The following is a 24,687-nucleotide window of genomic DNA, read 5'->3' on the forward strand; positions in this document are numbered from 1 at the left end:
TTAAATAAAAACAAAAATGTAAATACATTAATTTGGGACGTTTTAAAAATAAATTTATAGAAAAATAGTCATTTTACATAAATAATATGCAAAACAGTACAGTAATACGTTTGATGCAACATTGCTTATGTGATAATTAGCTGTATTTAAGAATACAAAATTATTTTTAAATATATTTATAAAAAATTCAATTTCAATACTTGTATTATATTTCGTGCAAATGACAATTTTTTAAATATTCATAATGAATATCTATGAAAAATGTAAGCACATATAATTTTTCAAAACAATTGTTTATAAAACGGTGTCTTTTAAATATATCTAAAAATGAAAGAATATTGCTGGTATCTCTGTAACGAATTAATATTTAGAACTTCAATTTGCGTATTTATGATTAGAAGAAATAGAAATATATACAAAATATACTTCAGCTATACATCATGACCGTTTATTAATTAAATTTTGAAATTTGAACTAACTAGTGCAGTTGCAATGGTAGATAAATAATCCAATTTTGAACTATATTTTAGTCTGATATATTAATTTAAATAATCAAGTAAATGTATTGAATGTTTGTGGAACCCTTTGCGATAAATTTATAAATAAATAATTATAAAAATAATTTCATCGTGATGTATATTATTTTGAGATAACTTTAATTATTTAAAAGATTATCATGTATGAATTATAATATTCTTTTTTTATTGGTTAATTGTAATATAGAATTTTCTATGTTCGTGTTTATAATACATTTACTAGCATTTTAAGCGTACAAAAATTTTTTTGGTAATCTCTTTATTAGTTAAAATCTATAATGCGAATTTTTCGAATTGCGCATAATTTCTAAATATTTAAAAAATAATTAAGTCGGACAAATTCATTAAACAGAACTTAAAATTATGAAATATTGGACATAGTGTAAAAGTTATATTCGATATCATTTGCTAATATAATTGAAGTAAAAACAGAAATTAAATGGAAAATTGACGCAATTACCATTTTTTATTTTTCGTTGCGCGTGTTGTTAAAATATATAATCATGATCAAGTTGCATGTAAGTCAAGATCTACAAACTCCAGAATGGGATGGAAATAGTGATCGATAACATATAAAGCAACACCAAGAAAAAATAACGGTATTCATTTCGGTGGATTAACTCTTTAATCTTGGTAATAAAAGAAGAGGTTAGACATTTTCGGTTTTAAGTTGCTTCAAGAACGATGCTTTTCTGTTCATTTGAGCCCTCATTAGTGCATATTTGTTTATGGGAATATTACTGCTGAATAGATACGGGACGCACTTTCACCGGGCGCAGAACTTTCTCTGTTTGCGTATCCCAGCGTATTAAGATACTCTCGCTTTCGCCGGGAATACGAAATCGTGTGTATTACGAGTGAGTGAAATCGAGTGTATGCTTCTCTGGGAATAGAGGAGTCAGTAGTGGTACTGCTGAAAAGAAAAGTGGGGTCAGAGTAAAAGTAGACGCACTATGTAAAAAGGAGTAGTTACAATTTGATAGTTGTAAGAATGATTCCGTGAAACACTGCAAAATCCGTTGGCTATTTAAAACTCGTCCACATATTTTTGTGTAATCAGAAAAATTATCAACTTTTCTAGTTATCGGTTTTTTTCATCAAATAATTCTAAATATCCATAAATACCTATATTGGAAATTATTTTTCGAGAAACATAAATGTAAATAAGCGATATTTGAATGGAAACAAAACAAGAAGGACCAAAGCAAGTAGTTATCGGTAATTAAGTATGCGCTTCAGGTAAACACTAAATAGACAATGATTTCTTGACAACGAGGCGCTTTTACGTGTATCATTTGCTGGAAAACCCGTTTTCCTTCTTTTGGCCTACACCAATCAGAGGCTTTGACCCCGAAAGGGCGAATCAACAGTTGTAGCCTTTCTCTGCAGGCGATCACGGCAATGCTTGTAAGAAGACTATGAGATCGTGTGGTTGTTGCAGATACGAGCTGAGAGTGGGACAGATCATGTCGTATGCATTTTTGAAGTATCGATAAACCCGTGCAGTTTCTGACATGGCGCTTTCTAACTTGGAAGATTATCAACAACCCGGGGGCAAGGGCACTAACCACGGTGAGATTTTTATTTATTTTTTGTTATAAATCGATTTCATTTTATGTGTCTTTTTTCACATGGAAGTGCTTATAAAGATTGAAATAAAAATAAAGTGTTATGACTTTTATTTATTCAATCATTCTCCTTTCTATCGTGTACGGGGAATCTCACTGCTTTAAAAGAGTGCAAATACTGAAGTAAAAATCTACTGAATAATAATTGCGATAACTGAATAATGATAATATAATTGCTTGATTCAATGAATAAAATTTTTTGCAACTCTTAAATTAGAAGTATGTTTCGAAAAGACTGGTTTCCGATATTGTTTTATTACAATAAAAATGCGTGAAGTAAAAAATTTAAGCTATAAAATCAACAGATAGATAGATCCGTGGATAGGCAAGATGATAGCGTTAGTTATAAGCAACTATAACCGTTGAAATAATTTGCAGCGAATGTTGTCAATTTTGCTAAAGTTTACTTAAATTAGATTCTGATATGCCAAAAGGTAAAGAGAAGAAAAAAAATAGAGATGAAAACGCTGTAACAACGGTATCAATTACTAGTTCATATAACTAACCATATCATTAGGGTGTTGAAAACTATACCACGAGTTCTCTTTCTTAATTTGAAAGCCTTATACTGACATGTGAAATAACATTTCATGTGCTAGAATCAGATATCCTCATGTGTTAAATACTACAATATCGATTTAAGAACAATAATGAAAATGTTAAATGTTTTTGAGTCATTATTTTGTGTATACGATTATTTTTATTGCTTTGTTGTAATTACGCTTTGCTTGATCAGTATGCCACAGTATTATGTGGAACGTAATTTATAAATATTTCGAATATGAAAAGTCTGTTTTTAACATTAACCACTCTAGTTTTAAATGGTAATTAAAGATAAATATTCTAGTTAATAATTTATATTAAAAAAACACTATCTGAAATAAATACACTTAATAATGTTTATTGAAATATTTATTAAAACCTTCTTCTAAATCTTAAAATAAGATAATATTTATTTATATAAAGAAAATTAAATTAATTTAAACCAGTATATATTTTTATTTTTGTATAATTTTAATTGATTTTCAAAAATTTTCTATATATATTGATCATTTTATTTATAAAAATAGTGTTCCCAGAAGATAATAAAAATAACAGAAAGAAAATATATACATGTAATGGCACTGTATTAATTATGTGTAATAAGAAATTAACTCATTTATTATTGACAGAACGTTATGAGATAATTACAAAATAAATGTGAAGAAATGGTGAATTTTTGTATCATAATATAATTTTTTTTGTGGATTGCTTCAAACTGAAATACGGGTAAATTAGTAAAATATCGTTTCTAAAAAATACACACTCTCAAGAAAAAAGCATGATTGAACATTTTTAACTTATCATAGTTTTCTCATTAAGATCCCAAAGTGGTTAGTTACATAATGAAAGGATGATAAAAATAATAAACCAAATACCTTACTCTAATAAAATTATAGATTTCGTACGTCCTTGAGCTCCAAAGAAAATGCTAGGTATGCCGATCTTTAGTATCCCTTCTGACCTCGGCTTACTTTTATGTTCGGATGCTCACTTTCTTTCTTTCTACTTATTCTGCGGTCTTTCGTAATGTGCTCTCACTTCTATTGTGATCATTGTTCTTTGTGCTCTCTATTCGTATAAATTGCTTCTTACGATAAGGAAGTCAAGGTCTTTGTGTCTAGAGTACATGAGGTAGACATCTAGCCGTAAGAATGTCTTGATCCACGTCAAGGACAGTTATTTACGACATGCACTCTGAAAACTGATTTATTTAGGAAATATTCTATCTTGTTAAAATTGAAGCACCTGACAGACATCGTTTTCTCTATATTATTTGCTTCTTCAAGTCAACTGATAGTGGACATAATAAAATGGAATTGGTATTGACAACAGTACCCAATATGTAAATTTCATTTTTTTTAGTTACATGCGATTTTTTCTTATTTTTCTTGATTCGTGTTTTTCATTATTAGGTAAGAGCTGGATATAGCTACAAGAATACATGTATTATAAGAAACCGGGTTCTTATAAACAGTTAAACGTTTATTATAACAGCTGAGGCTCTAGAGATTTAGAAACTTTAACTAGAGATACGCTTATGATCTGTGTTAAACTATGTGTTCTTAAACAATGTTCAAAAAGATAAAAATATAGCCAAAAAATAGAACGTTATAAAATATTTAGGTATCGAGAGTCGCGATGCATAAACATTGACAGCGATATGAGCACTAATGCAAATAGACAACAAGCACGACAATTTGATTATGAATAACTGTTTTTGAAGAAATAAATGGAACTATAATATTACTATAAACTATATAATTATAACTTCTATTATATTCGATTACCAATATTTTCTATATTTCTAAACGACTTTTATTTGACAATTGAAAAGATTTAACTAATTCACTTAAACCTTATGTTCCTTCTTATTTTTGTTTTACTATATAATAGTACTTACGATAGTAAAACTATTTAACATTATTAGCATTAAAGGTACAGTAACTGCCATTCAGTAGTTGCAGTCGTTTATTTTATATTAAACCAGTCTCTTTTAATTTGCATCAATATTCGAGTATCAATATTCATGTACAAGAAAAATAAACAGATCTAGTTTTTTAATTAAGTATGTGATTTTAAAGATCGGTTCCAATTTTAATTAATAATATTTTCAATAAATCATTTGAGTAAGATAACTGAAATGCGTATTACAGTAGTAGATGAAAGATTCGAGGTATTGCTAAAGGAAGGAGCCAATACTCCGGCGGACAGTGATGTTGAGACTCTTAAACTGCCCGACTATTTCGACCCAAAAATGTTTCGTCTTGGGCAACTAATTTTCCAAAATAATATCTTTACGATGATGATTGCTAAACTCTCTGGACTTCTCACTCTACTTGCAGTACCTTCAATTCTTGACATTCTCATCTTCACCAAGCAGAGCGGCACACCCTGTACGGCATTTCGTAGATACGTATCTACAATACTTCATACCTTTGTTTGGTATGATAAGGATCCCCTTAAGCAAGCCGAGTAAGTATCTAAATAAAAATCATTATTATTTATAATTCGGACACGATTTGAGTAATGTGTGACACAAATAAAAGATACAAGCTTTATGTAGAGATATTTTTTGGTAAGATGATACGCTTTAACTTTTACTATTGTTTTACACCTTTGTACTTTTGATCAACTAAAGCTATATAAAAATAAATATTATAATAAAAAATATTGATAAAAAATAATGATGAAAAACATAATAATTATGTTTCCACTATATAAAAATATAAAGCTATATAAAAATAAATATTATAATAAAAAATATTGATAAAAAATAATGATGAAAAACATAATAATTATGTTTCCACTGCTTAATAAATTTAAAAATCACACGTAAGATTTAAATACTCAAATAGTTTTCAATTTTCAAAAGAATCGATGCTGTGTCAAAAGGTGTGAAAAGGTATAGATATATATTATTTTGGCTTCTGAAATCTCTTACTTGCTAAAGAACTTCTACATAAATGTAGCAACAAAGCATAAGTAAATATTTATTATCCTATTTGGATCATATTTATTTTTGTATTCATTAAAAATTGTTATTATCTAATTAAATATATTTTTTAAAGTTTGTAAGAGTTTATTAACTGCATTAAAATTCTGATACATAAGATTCCATAAAAATTCTTCTTAACCATTACAATTCAGGAATCTCTAAATTAGTTTTAGTATCTTGGAATTTTGTAAATTTTGTATATCTGTAATTTAGTTAAATAAATATTAATTAAGAAATAATGTATTTTAATTTATTCTGAAGTTTATGGTAACTGAAATAAATCCTTCTCAATCTATTAATAATAGCATCAATATGCATCAAGAGTTCGATACACGTGAAATTTGCTTCATATACTTTTTAAATAATAAAATTCCGTCGATATGTAACGCTTGATAAAACATAAATTTGTGCATAACATAAATTGTTAGCCTATCATTCTATATTATTCCTGTGCAGATTTTTTAAGTCACTACATAACGTCCGCAAGAAACACTGTATTATATCGCAACGTAGTTCTCAGGCCGGGTTGCGTAGAATATCCCAACTAGACATGGCTCTTACGCAGTTCGGGTTTGTCGGTTTCACCCTCCTTAGTGGTGATCAACTTGGTGTCGTCGCAACTATCGATGAGCTCAATGGATTGGTACATTTCTGGCGGGTGATTGGTTATGTGTTGGGAATGGAAGACAAGTAAGCCTACTTCTTACTAAATTCTTCTTTTTTTCTTTTTGTGGAGTATAATGTTCACTTGGTAACATAAAAAATTTAAAAATCCACAAGACTTGTAAAAATTTAATACAATTTAAATAATTTTTTAAGTCGTTTAATTACAGACATTATTTAACACATAATTAAAATATTTTAATAACTTTTTGAACGTACAATATATTTACTTCAATTGTTAATTAGAATAATATATTGACATCAGTAAAAATAACGATTGTAACAATTTGCAATTTTTTTAGAATTTCATACGACAAGTCATAAAGTATGTAAAATATGAAATATATCTTAATGTTAATAAATATAAATGTATTTATATTAATAATAAATATATTAATATGAAATATAATTATTACTGTTAAATGAGTCAAATTATAAAAAAATTATTTTTATTATTTACAATGTAATTCTATGTAATAATAATTAAATTAATTTCTGAAATTGTTAAAATCCAAAGGTAAATAGAACATTAACTAAGTAAATACAAATTTAAATAAGTTTACTACTATAAGTTTATATTAATATAAACTTAGTATATTTGTTATTTTTGATAACTAAATGTTATAAATAAGTTGAACGTTTAGTATATTATCAAATATATCAATTTCATATATATCAAAAGGAAATGTTATACTTATAATTGTAATAATTTTTACGAAATGATAATATTAACATTTTTTAATATATGTTTTATGTATTTTAACAATTAAGGAACTTTTATGTGTGTAAATTTGCTTAGAGACTTTCTATATGTACGAATGTATGTATATATATATATATATATATATATATTTACATTAATATTAGGAAAATTAATTTTTATAGATATAATTTGTGTAATGGAAGCAGTATAGAGTGTCAAGCCCTTTGTAGGCGACTTCTTGATGATGTCTTTCTGCCTTATTTTTCAACAAAGAATAAAAAATTCGACTTAATGGGCCGCATACTTATAGAGGGTCTCTGGCCAGTAAATCCTTACTTAGATCCAAAAGCTTTTACTGCATTCACTTTTCATCTTGCAGTTTCATCGGCAACTAACAATAATCATTCTGTTGTCATCGGTAATATGTATATAATGCCCATTATACTTTGAACTCTTAATCTCCGAAACTTTAGAATTCTTTATTATGAAATGATTGATATAGCATATAAAAAAGATTAAGATTTAAATCTTATTAATTTTTTTGATTATATTAATTGAATGATTTATAATAATTATTTAATTATTTATATCATTTCAATTAAAACAAAATTAAACTAATGTAAATAAATATTTCTGATTATGATTGAATATATGAAAAATATTTATACTTTAAGTTATTAAAAAATAATTGAAAATAAAATTAATTAAGTTAACCGTGTAAATATAAAGTGAGAATAAAAATTTTAATTTTCAATATTATTTTCTAAGAAATTAAATATTTAACACAATTATCGTTTTACAGACACGTCGACAATGTCTTCATACAGCAGATTTATATTAAATCTGCAACTATTGGTACATAAATATCTTATGCCACCTACGTATTGGTGGTCAAAGTATTGCAGAACGTTTTTCAATGCTCTAATGAGACTGTCAATTTTCCTCACAGAGAATTTTCCTTTGTTGGCTTATAGAGTCTTCACAGAAAGAAAATCGCACATTAATATTTACAAATTCCATTATGAATGATTTCTAATACATGTATCTAGGATTATAATAAAAATTTAAATATCCAATGTAAAGAAAGAATAATATGCTCATTAACTATTTAAGGGCTATAAAGCAAAAGTAAGTAAATATATAAAAGATTTAAAAATTAGTAACTGTGAGGGTGTATTTTATTATTATTAAATTTTTTATAAATTACTTCTGCAAAATATGCATGTTTATAATTATTGTAGCTTATATATAGAAATTTTTTAGCAATTGTTAACAAAAATTTGTTGAAAAAAACTTCTGGAAATATAGAGTTTAATACTATGTAAATGCATATTTACTTTAACTCATTATTAGTTACAGACATAATACATATTGATCCATATTAATATAATGTTAATATCACCAGAATGTTGTAATATAATAAATGTTAAAGAAACATCTCTGTGAATCTAATGTTATTTCAGAAACTGTTATAATACTTGAATGAACCAATCCTTAATTCACTCGTTTCTGAATAATTGTATTTTTACATACAAATTATATCTTAGAAACTTAGTATTCGTTGTTAACACATTTAGAACATTAATTTAATTATTGCTAATTTAAAGTTTTTATTTATTAACATTAAGTTAAAATATATAAAAAAATCTTCTTAATATTATTCGGCATAGTCATTATTTATTTATATTATCAAAAGTTTATTTACAACTTTCTTATTGTTGTTTTTATTATTAAATTTATTAGACTCTTAATTTATTCAAGTAATAAACTTTTTTATTGAAAAATGTTGGAAGATTAATTTTTAAGATAATTTTACAAGATAATTTAGTAAATAATAATTTAACACTATTTATATAACTTGAAATATTACCAAAGATGAATCGTATTTGTAAAATGAAATTTAAAATTTTCATTTTTATGTTTCTCAGGAAGATAAAAGATCATATAATTTTTTAGTAACTGTCTACATTATTTTTAATATATAACGATAGAAGACATATTTTTTATTTTATTATTTTATAAATAAAATAAAATGTATTTTTTTATATTAATATCAATTTATAATGTTATACTATTATTATGTTATACTATATATTATAGTATATGGAATGTTTCAGAATTAATTTAGTTCCATCTTTCCGTACAGCAATGATAGAAGAATTTTAGATAAAAATATGCTTATTATTTTGTTATATTTTAATATGCATAAAATTTTATGATTATTTAACAAATTCATTTAACTTTGTTGAAGCTATAACATGTTTTATTTATTATAAATATACATAATAAAACGCATTTTCTATTACTTTAAGATTTATACTAGAACACTATTTCAGGGTATATGAATGTACTCATAGAAACAGTGTTAAACAATATTTATAAATGTAACGTTATCAATAATGTGTAGCCAATATGAAATTTAATATAATATATACAAATATATTTACTATATTTATTATCCAGTGTTTGAAGGCGTGTTTACTGATAAGTTTTTTCTTTTAAGCTTATTGTTAACAAATTTCAGTTTAAATATTGAAATAAAATATTTATAATACATCCGTACATATACATCCGTTTTAAACATGTATTAAAAAAATCTTGTATTTTTTAAATTAAATTTTAGCCTTCTTCATCTTTTCTCTATTTGTTTACACATTGTTTTTATTATTTTTATTACTAAAAATTGTCAATTCAAATATTTGATATATTTATAGGATTTTATTTTTATTATTTTTACTCACTTTTTTTTAGAATTTAGAAATATATTTTTGTATATTTAGAAATATATTTTTTGTATATTTAGAAATATATTTTTTTATATTAGAAATATATTATTTTTATATTTATATCGATTTATAATTAACTAATTTCGAAATCTATGTACTTTGGAATTTAAATCCAAAATTTAAATCTCGTTAATGTTGACTTCAATTTCTTAATAGCATTTATTGCCTTAATACTGTTTGAAATTTTACTTTTGCCATTTAATAGGATTAAAATAAATATGTTCACTTACTAAAAACATAAGAAAACAGTTTGTTCAATAAATGAAATAAAATTGTAGTTTGATTTTATCTCGAGATATATATTAAGAATAATTAAATTAAAATTACATCTTTCTTTTATAATCGTACTATAATTTACATTTTATATTTGCAAATTAATTATTTGCATAATAAATTATAAATGAAATGTTTATATAATGATTTGTAAGAAAAATAAAATTAGAAATTGCTCTTTTTCACGTGTTGTTTTATTACTTGTGTTAATAAACTATATGTATCTACATAAAAATATTACGTAAATAACATTTGTTATGAAAGATTTAAAATTCGTAGATAAAAATTCGAATAAAATATAAATTAATTTTTTAATAAATAATGTTTTAGTTTGAGTTCAAACTAATAAAATTAAACTATTTACCTTTTTCGATAAAATAATTAAATATATATAATTTGCATTCGATTTTTAATAAATTTCTACTTAAGATACAATTTCATTTGAATGAAAATAGATTATAATTAAAAACTAACTTAATTATATAAACGTATAAAATGTAAGAAATAAATAACTGAAAGAGAAATTTATTTTATGGAACAACAAAACTTTTTCTTATAAAATATAAGTTTATTCTAAAAGATATTGCACAAAATTTGTCGATAAATATGAATGTCGATAAATATGTAATTGCATATAATAATAATTTTTATTATTATTTACGTTTACTATAATTATTCACTATTATATTCATATTTCGATTATCAGGTAACGTATTTTTTCACATTTTTTAGTTGACTGTAAATTTACATTGAAATTTGTAAATGATATTTGTTTTATTTGTGTACTATTTATTCATATGCTTGAATGATATGTAGCCATAATTTTCTATCGATATATAATATGATATACTAATTTGTAGATCATATTATATATGGATATATAATTATGGCTACTGATTTATAGATACTTTTTTTGAAAAATTTGATTTCTAATTAAATTTTTTAAATAAAATTTAAAACTTTATAATAATTTGCTTAATTGAACAGGTCATCAATTAATCTATGTAAAATATCTTCTTAAATAAATATTTCTATATTTTTTTATTTTGATAAGAATAGAAGTGGAATTATTTTAAACCAAATGATTACTCAAATGTATTTTTTAATTTTATATTTAATTTCTTTATAACTTTGAAATACTGTAATTAAAATATATAAATAAAATCAATTCTAGATTTACTACATGGTACTTTTAATTATTTCTAAATTGATATAAATTCTCATTTTTTATGTGAAGAATATTTATTTTCAGTTTGTAACTTATCCTCTTTATTATTTAATTTGTACTGAAGTACTGATTATGACAGGATTTGTAATACTCATTGACAGATAGTATTGACCTAAAATAGAATAAAAATTCTATTTCGTTTATTTACAAAATTTAATTTGTTGTATTATTTATTAAAAATATTATCCAAAAACATTGTAACCTGCCATAAAAATTTGTTTTCAGAAATTTATTATACTTAATTTTGACAGATGAGCTTGGTCCTTCAAGCGAAAAATTCTATTAATAAACAAAACAACTTAAAGAAAATATATTACGTGGATATACTAAATAATATTATTTATTTAAACGATGAATTTTCGAAACAATTTTAGAGCATAAAATAGTAAATTAAAGCATTGTAAAAACTAAAATTTAAATTGTTTAATTATTTAAAAATAATTGCAGTTTTTAATTTGTAATATGTAATATACCTCAAATATTGAATTTAGAATATTTTATGTTTTGAAATATTAGATTTCAAGAAAAATCTTTTAATCTCACTGAGACTATTATTTTATTATTTATAGATAATAAGGAAAGACATACATGAAGTTTGTCTATCAAATTTTATATACAAATAGTACTTAGTGGAACTCATTTAATATAACAATTGTACATATACTGTACAATAATTTTTAATAAATGATACAATTTTACTCTGAACAATAATAAATAAACAATAAATTATATTATGTTTTAAATACCCGTGTAATCATTATTATTTACAATTTCGTATTCTCAATAACTGTATGATTAAACGAATTATTATTTATAAACTATAAAATTATTATTTAGTATTTAAAATGGAATTTTTAATATATTTAAACAGATTGTAAATTATTTTTTGTAATTACATGTCTTATAAAAATATTGTTGATTAAAAAAGAGTTAATTAATAGGAACAAATAAATTATACTTTTAAACTTATCGTTTTATTAAATTTGTTTATAAATATTTTTATTCTATCTTGTTTCGATCGGTAGTTTCAAATGATCTTTTATGCAATCAAACGTTAAAAAATAAATATTATTTAAGCGCACATTTAAAAATTTTATGTCATCTTCATAATAGCAAACATTAAATATTTGAAAAACCTAATATTATTTTACTACAAAATATCTAATTACTTATTTAAATTGTTTTTTAAATGTTATAATCTATTAAAAATATGTTTTATTGAATCATAATCTGTTAAAAGTTAAAATTGAATAATCTAATAACTTATATTACAACATTATAGATATCGATATGTATTTTAGAGAGAAGATTGCATAATAAAGAATTTTTAATTTTTGAATTCCTTAAAAAATTACATCTAAATGTTAAAGTATAAGTTTATGCGTTATATTATTTATAAGTGTATAATTTTGAAGCCTACGGTTATACAGTATTTTATTTACAAATTAAAAACCTATAATTTTGACTAAAATTCGGATTATAAAAAGAACATAATTTTATTATATAATTATTTAAATTTTATTTAGTTTTATTACATTTAGATATAAGTTATCATGTTATTAAGTCTTTGAAAGAGAAAAAAAAAAGAAGAGGGAGGGGAGTAGTAGGAATTCGTGATAATTATCGAAACAATAAAATGAGAAATTGAATGATTAGTTCAGATGAGTGTACGCCTGTACTGTTATCTTTTATAGGTAAAAGGTGATAAATTAAGCCAGCATTTCTGAATCATCTGCATGACCTACCAGAGCCTATCCTTGAAATTCAATTCAGTTTACAAAAACTGCTCAAGGTATTATAGAAATATTAAAACTTTCTCTTCTTTTAGCCAGTAGACCTTGAAAACATTATACCAATTGTCAAACTTATGATGACATTATTAGAATGTGAAAATTCTCTGCATTATGTAAGATTTTGGCACAATAAGATGAATATTTAATTACTAGTAGTTGTTTTCAAATTTGTTAAATATTACATTTTAGATTTTAATGAATTGTGTGGCTGTATACTTGCATTTGCAACAAATTAAATTCGAAGCTCACTGAATGGGTAAAAAGTATTTTTCAAACATATTTAATTATTTCACATTATATATGTTTAATGCTTTAAGCACTCAATATATATAAATATACCTGAACCTTCCTTTGTATTTAGTAAGCCAAAATATTTATTTAAAAAATATATAAAAGGAAAAAATTAAAAATAAGAATAAACTGTATGTATTTTATTTTAAAAATATGTTAAACCTACAATTTTAATTATAAACATAAAGTTATTGGTAATTTTTAATTTTGTTTTATTAAATTGTTTATTGAACATAAGCATTATTAACGGAAATGACGAAAAGAAAGCATTAATTTATAGTGAACCAATGATTACATATTGTACATAAGTATAGTATAATTTAATAGTATAATTTAGTTGTAATAGTATTGTAATAGTATTGTAATAGTAAGTTTAATAGTATAATTTATTTGTAATATGCAAAATTTCTAATTTTTTATAGCTAAAAAATGTACTTCGCCTCTAAATTGATTATATTAACTTTGTGATGATATAATTTTTAATAAAACATCTATAATTAAATTTGGAAAGATAATTATGTTATCAAAAATTATTAATATGTTAATACTTTATAAAGAACTATTATTTAATCATAAATTCATTTAATTTTAAAAATAATATTTTGTCATTGTGATAATAATAATTGTTTTTTTCTGCAATTTTGCAAATTTACTCAAATCAAATTTTTAAAATAAATTAATTTATTGATGTTTCAGCAGTACGTAGAAAATAATATATATATATATATATATATATAGCCTATTATTATATGAATTTTCGGTTGGAAACTTCAACATAAGATAGATTTAATAGAAATTGCAGAATGCAATTATTGCAAGATCACATATGTCTATTTATAAAATTTTTTGGTAGCAAGAATTAATTAATATATGTAATGTTTTGTATTCTAAATATACGGTAAAATATATTGTATTTCAACAAATTAAATTTATTACCTAGCATTTTTGTAGACAAATTAAAATAATTATTCTCCATAATTAAATTCAATTAAATACTAATTATACATGTAAGATAACATTATATAATTTACATATTATACGTTACATAATTACTAATTAAATTAAAGAATAATCTTAATATTAATTATATGATTTTATAATATTTTATGCCTATATTTATATATATATATATATATATATATATATATATATATTAATATATATATATAAAATTCGTTATAATGTTACTATGTAATTTATAGTTGATTACATATAATTTATTAACATTAATAGCAATAAAATCATTTATAAAATTAGTTTTTTCATTTTGAAAATGAATTTCAATTTTTGTGATAAACATTTATGTTAACGCTCTGAATGTGAAACATATTATTAACTATCTTTTCCTATATTATTTTCTTCTCTCTTGAATTTATTGTGATATAGTCATTTATCAAATTGAAGATTATACATATAAATCATGTATTGATATTAATAAATGTCATGTCCATTCTTGTTTACCATTTTATTTGCGATATAGACTGACAACTGCTATGTAAATCAAATCTACTAAAAAGTAATTATTAACGGGATTTTTACTTCGACACAAATATATTATAGAAAACTCATTCAAGGTGTTGTATTGCACAAAGAAAAAAATTGCAACAAAATTATAAACGATAATACAGAGATATATTTTTTATTTTATTCATAAGGCTGTATAATTTAAATTTATTTTAAATATTTCTACTTAAATCGAGTATTTTTGCTTATTCAATATTATATCAGTTTCATTAATATATCTAATTTACAATTGTTACTATCAATTATAATGTAAAAATATTTAAATAAAAGTAATAAAATTAAATAAATAGGAATTCATAAGGATAGTTTATGTTCAAAAATAATAACATCAATAATCACAATAAGAATATTAATAATTATATTTAAAAGCATAAAAAATAGTATGATTAGTAATAATTGTAATTAATTGGATTTATAAAATATATTTTTTATTTTTAATTTTACAACATAATATAGAACTAAGAGCAGACTATTCAATTAAAAAATAGCCATAAAATATATTACGTGAAAAACGGAATAATTTAATAATTTTTTAATTATTAGTACTATTATTTAAAACTTGCAAAAATAAATTAAGTATTTGTACAAAATTATTGTAATTATATAAATTTAAAGTATGTTATATCTTTTGTTGAATAAATCTTTGTTTATTCATGATAAAGTTAATTAAAAAAATTTAATATTTTTGTTCTTTTTTGTATAATATTATATACCTTACATTATATATTTTATATTCTACATTATATTTTTTATCTTATATTTTATATTTTTATATAATATTAATATAATGTTTTGTAAATTATCATGAAGTATTCAATATATAAAACTATAATAGAACGTGTAAAGCCTATTTAATTAATTTGATTATAATAATTCATTTATTAATACATAATAATATATTTTTAATTATGTGTATATAATGAAGAATGTAAATTTATTTTGTAGGTTCTTATAATTTCACATTATAAAATTTAAAAAAATTTGTATATCATCTTTATTATATCTGTTTTTACTAAATCATTTGTCAATGATAGTTTAGAAGCTATTATTGAAATACACATTTAATTAATATAATAAATTTACAGTGAACTACATAACAAAAGCAAAAATAAATTAATATATATACATAATTAGATATTATGATTATGATTATGATTTTGAGTTATAATATATTCTATCATATTATAAAAAATATTTAAGTAAAATAAAAAAAATATAAAATACATTGTTATTTAAAAATTATTGAGTATTTGAAATAATTATTGAATATCGAATAAATTACAAAAAATTGAAAAAATTCAAGTTCAAATAATCATATTTTAATCGATTAAATAAAACATTAATATAAATTGTTTATTTTTATTTTTATATTTCTTTGAATTCCAGAACTAATGTATTTGTAATTTGTGTGCCAAAATAGTACTATAACATAATGCATTATACGATTCATTTTTTAAATTTAATTGTTTTTTTAAAAGAAGTGTAAAAAATTAAATGCTTTGAAAACTTATAAAAGTAATGTTAAGTTAAATATATAATTAAATAAAATGGAAGTTGTAAGTCAATATTCATAACATTAATTGACTAAATTTGGTATAAATACTTTAATTTTAATATGATACGTATCAATAGTTAAACTCGCATTTTGCCAATTTAATGGTATATTCAATAATATATTTCGAATATTAATAATTTTCCATTGATGACATTTGTATGCGTGATTGACGTTTGAATGTAGATTTTTTCTCTAGTTTGGTAAAATTTTTGAGGTTTCTTCATACTCTTATCTAACCCATCCTTGGTTATTGGGACAAGGAATAGCGCCGAATATATGAAACCCCTCGTACGTGCATGCGCATAGAGATTGAGCGAGATGCGAAAGAGCCGTTATAAGTCAAAGTTAGGTTAGTGAATAGAAGCGCAGGCGCGGTTCGAGAGATTTTGCGCCGGTACTGCCCCTTCTACCCAGCTTTTGAGGGGACGGTCGAGGTCTCGAGGAGTCGGCGCCGTCGAGAAGTGTTAAGAAGTCGCAGTGACTTATCAGCCGCCGTCTTTAGTTTTTGTGTGTGCATTATTTCGTAGTAGTCATCACACAGCTATTAGTGCTGTCGTTGTTGCCGTCTTTTATTGGCCGTTTGCCATCAAATTTAAATCATTGTTTTGAGTCTCATAGCATGAGCCCATCGGTCTCGCTTCTCAATCGCTATAAATATATCGCAGAGAAACAGCAAAAGCAACTACAACTGTACGCTTACGAGCTCGCCACCTACGGCTACCGTTAGTACAACGTCAATCGTTGACAAAGGTCGAAACTCAGGATGAACAGTTCCTGACTTCCGTCATTACTCAGCCTCTTGTCGTTTCGCAGTACCAACTTTTTGCCGCCTTCATTCCGTTTCCCATATATTCTATTTATTTATAGCAGCCGTGGTATCAGCCACTTGTGTTCAAGAATGAGTTTCACGAGTAAGCCGGTGCCCCTTACCAACACCTGCGAGACGCTTTTGAGCAAATGTGAGATTCCGATCATCGACCTTGCGCACATGGGTAAGTACAAACATCGTTTAGACAAATTCACCAGTAACAATGACAATTAGATTAATAAACAATGTATTGAAGAAGCACAACGATGAATTGAAATCTAAGGGAATTTTTTATCCGGCCTACTTCGGATGGGGCGTCGTCGTACATTTGCGTGCCTCTTATTCAATCGTTACTTACATATTTTGCTTTTTTTTAATAGATATAAGCGTCTTTATATTAACCTGAATTTTGTGCCTATCTTTATCAATTCTTCAACTTGACAACTTGAAAAATGACAAATTATTCGACTTATTCAAGTAAACAATGCTTTCGATAATTCTAAAATAAACGGCCACCTGTCGAGTGCCTAAAAAAGGTAAAAAGACTTTTTAGTCCTCATGTATTTTTTATATTCATCAATATACTCACAGTCTTGTTTTTTTTCGCATCATTTTAAATAATTCCATTTCTACACGCCCACACATCTAACCATGCGGCCGAGAGCATGCACAGACGCCCAAAATATATTTTAAGTTTCTTATTAATTTATATAAGTACACGTTACATTATTATTACATTTTTGCATAGATAAATGTATATCAGTTCAATTATTTTGATGAAACGTACACTTTTTTAAAAAAAAAATGTGTGCGCTATGAAGTATTTGTAGTGCGAATTTTTTATTAACTGGTAGCATTTTATGCATACAAATTGTAAAAGCAATTGTATATTAGAGTTTATAAATAATTTCTATAAACTTCAATTAATTGAAAATAAAAAATAATATTATCGCTTACAAATTATACAGCAAATTAATTCAATCAATATTAAATAACAGTAATGCGAAAAATTATGGACAGAAAAAAGTGTTTATAGATAAACTTATAACTTTCTATAAAAAAATATCCCAAATTTTTGATACACTCTCAATTAAAAAATAAAATTTCTTAATTACCTAACACCGAATTGCAGGATTGTTAAATTATCTTTACTTCTCTTGAATATCTTATCTTTAATTCTCTTTCGCTTGACTTTGAATCTTCGTCACTTGGATGCAGAGAACACGAAACAGTAGTGTGAATAAACTTATTACGAAATCGAGCCGTATGCTGTCAACAATATCAGCGATAAAATCTGTGTGTATTTCATGTACTTGTGTGACACCGATATTAATAAATTGGAATGCTCTAAAAATTATAGAATTTTTCTCTGTTCTTCTTTGTTTTCCACGAGCATTTTCATATGCAGATTTGATAGGTTAGATATAATTAATTTAATAAATCTAAATGGAAAATAATAAAACTTTATTTAATTCAAATACTTTATTTTGAATGTATATTTACGGTATATAAATCAGCACTTGTACGCTTCTTGTTAAAAAATTTTTTAAAGTTTGATTCTTTTGGAAAGTTTACGAATTTAATAATATTGTTGAAATGATTAATAGTATAAATTTAATAAAAATAAATGATGATTGATTTTTTTTTTATTATTTTGTTCAATTTTTAAATTGAAAAATTATTTGAGTTTAGTACTTTAGACAAATAAAATTAATAAAGGTTAAAAATATTACTGAGCATTTGATTTAGTTTGAAAAGTAAAATATGATTTAATTACGTGAAATAATATTGTATTTAAAATAAATATTACATTTTTCAATCATATGTAAAACTAAGGTGATAATAAAACTTCTTTTTATGAAATAATTTTACATCAGTGAGCAGTTAGAAATCGCTGAAATGCAGCGTTTTTTTATAATTATGATATAAAACGATTCTGTGACTTGCTTTAATATTTTGAGACATAGTCCTAAGCTTCTTGATGATGTATTGATTGATTTATTCGAATATCATGAAAGTGATTTTATAGACAATGGTTCTAGTACCTACAGTTTCTCCTAGCAAGGGATAGTGGTCACTAATTAGTATATTTTACGAATATCTATTTGTCATATATAAGTTTAATTATGGGAGAGCAATAGCTTCGTTTTGTTTTCTTTTTTTGTAACACCTTACAGAAGTGATCTTAGCTAGTTTTTAGATGTATCGCATAGAAAATTATACATTTACCGATAAAAGTTACACCAGTACTTACACGCATAAGAACTAATTAAAAAATTTAAGAATAAAGAATAAATAAAAATTTGTTTAATATAAGATACTTTTTAACAGAAATTTCTAAATTTATGGTGTTAATAAAGAATCATCTATTATTCTGTAAAAATGATAGTAAATATAGAAAGAGGAAATTCATGAGTTTTAAATGACATTTTTCTACTACGAAGTTTGAAAGATATGAATAATTTTATGTATAATAATTTTAAAGTGAGTAGAAATATACATTGGTACAAATATCAAATTTTCGTTTCAAAATTAGATAAGTAACAGAGAAAAATATTTGTTTAATGGTGTATATATATGGCAAAGTTGGAATATGTATTGGTCTCGAATTGCTTTCCAGTTACTTGGACTAGTTAGTTTATTAATAGGCAAGCACTTTCTTTCTATAAAAACCTTTAAATATGAGACAAACAGCCATAAAATAGTTTGGCGATGATTAAATAAGATAAGATAAGTGATGAAGAAAGAAAGAGGAAAAGTGAAAAAGAACAAGCATGAAATATAAAAATATCTCATAATAAACATAACGCATATAAATATACGTTTCCCCGTTCACTCGAAGACAATGAACATTGCAATTCTGAAATATGTTTGCATGCCGATTGACTCAAAGGAGGTAGCTGTTATATTATATAAAATAGAAACACGTTGAAATCAATCTTCTTTCCTTTCTTTTTTTTCTTTCTTATTTCGTACATTATTTACCTTCACACTTTTTTCTTATTCTCAATCACTTTGCATGAGATATTTAATTATTCGTATGAGTGTAATTCGACAGAAATAATATTACGAGGGCTCTCGTGCACGAGTAGTTTGCGAAATCAACATCCATTTCAATTGATAAACTGTTTAACATATTTTTCGTGACTTATACCCATGATAATAGTTGATAGTCCTTATGTTTGTTTTTGTAATTTCTATAAATTGATACAGTTTGGATATCAGACAACTTGTAGGTATTACTTTAACGTCTTTGGTAATGTATTTATATTAAATTTGTAGAGGTTATACATCTTCAGGCTGTAGGGAGTGATTAATTCCTACATAAATATTCCTATGGTATCTTTACAGAGATTATAATTTTTATCTTATAAAGTACTCTTTCCTTAGTAAGTAAACTTTTCTTGGCGATATCGTGCATTGCTTTTGTGTGTCAATTTGTTTCTCTATTTGCTAGTAAACCCATTTTCCCTCACAAACACGATTATCGCTTTGAGCATTTACAGCATTATTTATATCTTAACGATTTAATATCATTAATTTATAATTTGTTCGTAATCAGAGCTGTATTTTTCATTCTGGACTCACATTTTCTCCCTTATGAACGTTCTGTATAAGAAACTTAATGAATAATTTATTCCTGTATAACACATAACTTTCATCTCTTATATAAAAATTAAGATGATTAATACGAATTATTTTAAATATTTCTCTTACAAGTCATGTTTATGTTTAATACTCTTCGTCATTAAATTTGTGGGTATAATTTAACTGTTTTGTGAAATTCATAAAGCTAAATTCATTAATATACAGTACGTTAAATGAATGTAATATCAAAACAAGTTTTCGATGTTGATAAATAAAAAAGGTAACAAAATTAGGTATTTAAAGTATATTTTAATACAAGTAATACGTAATTTAATTTAATACAAATTTAATACAAGTAATACGTGTTCATTTTCTATAGACTTTGTTACTTATTTTCCATATTTTTTATATTTATAAAACTTTAATTATTAATTATTACAAAGAATTTTAGTAATAATTATTCGAACTCATTACAATTGTTTGTAATTTTGTTAAAGAAATTACCAAGAGAACAGTTGGTTGTAGAGAATACTGGTTTAATGTTTAAATCCGTTTTCAATTTCCTTATAAGAGCGGTATCAGCCCTTTTAGCCACAGAGTATCTGTACATCGTTAATTCAATCGATCCTCTATCAATTATTAATTAAGAAAAATTCCTTCATAATCGTATTTATTTGCTTTTGAAATTGCTTGATTGCTCATTAGAAGATTCCGACAATATTATTATTAATAATTTCTTACTAAAGAATTAACAATGAAAATTGTACTGTGATTTCTATGCACAGAAACCTTAAAATAATCAGAACCTACATGAAATGTTATTTTATTTGATATATTCAGTTTCTGAAGACTTTATTTTATAATTTGATGTCGAACCTAAACATAAAAAAATTTGATAAATATAAAAATGAATTTATAAAAGTCAGCATTGACATTAAAGGATAATTTAAATTTATTTAATGTGAGTATTAATAATTCAATTACTCAATAATTGTTAATTAACGAATTCGAAGAATAAGAATATAGAATATAAGAAAACTTGTTAAATATTTCTTATTCAATAATTGATGAATACAAAAAAATTACAAACCTGTTTTTGATTTCAGAGTTTATTTTGAAGTTATAAATTACTAAAGCTATTTATTGAATAAATTAACTACGATTGTTTAGACTTGCGAGTTAATAAATACCTAACATTTCAGTTTAATAATGTTCAGTATATCATCATGGGTAGATGCAATTTGAATAATCAATATAATTAAATGATATTCAGCTGCAGTACATTCTAATGTATTACCAGCTACATTTATTCACGATCGCTTTTCCAATTTGGTTTTTGAACACACATAATATGTTTTTTATACATAATATACTAATAATAAATATTCATAAATTAAATATTTGTTTTTGGAGAGATTATTTTTGAACGATTTATATATTATAATTACTAATTATATTGCAAAATCGTACCTTTTTTATTTAAACTTAAGAAATATCTACACAAGTTTTGTTAATACATAAAGATAAAAGTAAAATTTTTGTATTACATGAATTTTTAATGTAGTGAGCTTTTCAAATAGTTGTTGATTTATTTGCTATTATATTTATTTTTATATTCATTTAGTCAATTATATTTAGAATTTTTTAGATACTTTGATACTAGTACGTATACTAGTAGCTTTTGGCTTCGTGCCTTCAAATAAATTAAGTGCCTTAAGTTTGTAAAGAATTTTAATCAAGTTCGCAATAATGATTGATTATTATACATTTTTTTGTATAAAAGTATTTAGCTATATTTTTCTTGTACTTTTGTCGTTTATCCTTTCAATATTCATATTTCGGAGAAGTGATGTTTTATTTTTATTTAATTTCATTGCAGTTTAACTTTTTTGAGGTTATAAATGTAAAACGAAGACTATTTGGTTCTCAAACATCACATATCTTACAAAGAATAAAATATTCGAAATTAATATAATGAGGCTTCGCGTCCGTACTAACCATCGTTCAATAAAAGATGTAAAATATGTTTAAAGATGTTTTGATTACTCTGCTTTACTCTGCTGAAATATATTATTAATGGATAAAGCTGATGGCAAGAATTTTCTATTTAGAGTACGCTTAATGAGCGAAAGAAAATAATTTGCAAATGAATTAACAGCATTTCTATTTTTACATTAACTGTTATAATTTTTACTATATAATGGTTTGTAACATAATATAAAGTTTTATAAAACAATTGCAAGACAATATTGTTCAAATTTTTTTCTTTTAATAAATATAACCATTATTCAATTATAGAACGATTGCACATTTTTAACATTGTTCAATTTATTAAAATAATTTCAAAATTTATTTGTAAAAGTAAAAATGGCACGTAAGTTATAATAATACTTTCCATTAATTTACTTAAGTATGTTTTTAATTATAAAACAGAATTAACCGAAGGGGGTTTTAAAAGATATTAGGAAGATAGGACCAAAAAAAGTAAAGGGTTTTGAGGGAAAACAAAAACAATATTTTACGATACTGACTTATCAAAAAAATAAGTATATCCTACTACTTTTTAGTACTTTTCAGATTACGTATACGTGTTTGATTGCACTTGTCTTTTTCAAATTTTACTTTAACTTTGTTTCGTTATTAACATGTTAAGTATAGGCTTTTTCCCATAAGCAATGGCCGCCTCATATCTCGCTATCTATTTGAGAAAGTTTTCAATTTCTAATGACACGAATAGAAAGACTTATGAATTAACTAATTATTTTAGGTGAAATGTGAAATCGAAAACATTGGCATTTATATTTTTACATTTTTACAAGTGTTTAGATAACAATGAGATACAAAATTTATTTTTATAGAAGCAGTAATGTTTTTAAAAGAAGTATTTAATAAATTAAGTACTTTTTTTAGATTCATAAAATTAGTGTATAAATGTAATGTAAATATTTTATAATTAGGTTTATTTTGTTTAAATAAACGGTAACAATTTTATTGAATAGAACACAGATTATCTAAATTTCAATAAATTTACAATAATCTCTAATGTTCTATTTCATTGCATACGTAATTTGTATAATAATTATATACATGTAATAACTGATAAATATAATTTTCTGAATATTTAATAATAATATATATTTATACGATTTATCCTGGCATAGAAACTCGGATTTAATATGTTGCTTACGTGCATATAGATTAAGTACGAATATATATTTTTTAAATATATATATTTCTGATTGTTTCTTTATCTATAAAAAATAGTATACTCCTTTATCCATTCGCTCATATATTATTTGTATTTTTACTTCGTTAAAATTATGTAATTATAAACCTTATTATTATTAAGCCTGTTTCAACAATTCGTACTCAAATCATTTTTCCAAATTAAAAAACAGTATCATTAGAATATATATTTTGTGAGAAGATACTGAAATATTTTTTATTATATTACGTTAAGTTATAAACACTCATTTTATTACAAATTATAAACGAGAAAAATTCAAAATAATTATTTTTGCACAGGGAGAAAATTATTTGTTTGATTTGACATTAATATTTTCATTTATGACATATTAACAATTATTATACTGTTATTAATAGAAATATAGTAAATAAATCATTGTTTTGTTTTATGTTTAATGTAATATAACATATTTGTTATATTTTAATGTATGTATTGAAAATATTTTAATGTCGACGTAATAAGAGTGAGAAAGTTTTGAAATATTGAATAATTAAAAAAACCATTATAAATTTTTTTTCCAGAATTT

At 23.6% G+C, this 24,687-nt stretch overlaps 2 protein-coding genes across 2 annotated transcripts in view; both read left to right on the top strand.

Annotated features, from left to right (window-relative positions):
* Window positions 1-2,050: 2,050 nt before the first annotated feature.
* LOC105366763 (uncharacterized) lies at window positions 2,051-8,112 on the top strand. The gene is made up of 5 exons (XM_011505310.1): window positions 2,051-2,108; window positions 4,861-5,179; window positions 6,159-6,392; window positions 7,251-7,486; window positions 7,871-8,112. Exons 1-5 carry the CDS (start codon window positions 2,051-2,053, stop codon window positions 8,095-8,097), a joined length of 1,074 nt encoding a protein of 357 aa, XP_011503612.1. The 3' UTR covers window positions 8,098-8,112.
* An 8,843-nt stretch (window positions 8,113-16,955) lies between these two features.
* LOC105366746 (gibberellin 20 oxidase 3) overlaps window positions 16,956-24,687 on the top strand; it is a 28,171-nt gene continuing 20,439 nt past the window's right edge. Inside the window, 1 exon segment of the mRNA XM_011505286.1 lies at window positions 16,956-17,510. Coding sequence (XP_011503588.1) covers window positions 17,417-17,510 — 94 coding nt within the window. The 5' untranslated portion in view covers window positions 16,956-17,416.

Source organism: Ceratosolen solmsi, unplaced genomic scaffold (genome assembly GCF_000503995.2).
Source record: "Ceratosolen solmsi marchali unplaced genomic scaffold, CerSol_1.0 scaffold87, whole genome shotgun sequence".
NCBI lineage: Eukaryota > Metazoa > Arthropoda > Insecta > Hymenoptera > Agaonidae > Ceratosolen > Ceratosolen solmsi.

Bases quoted from the DNA above. Each gene is read 5' to 3' on its own strand.
- LOC105366763 (XM_011505310.1), top strand. From the start codon at position 2,051: ATGGCGCTTTCTAACTTGGAAGATTATCAACAACCCGGGGGCAAGGGC. The intron at 5,180-6,158 runs GTAAGTATCTAA...ATTCCTGTGCAG, and splicing joins GATCCCCTTAAGCAAGCCGA to ATTTTTTAAGTCACTACATA. The intron at 7,487-7,870 runs GTAATATGTATA...ATCGTTTTACAG, and splicing joins TAATCATTCTGTTGTCATCG to ACACGTCGACAATGTCTTCA.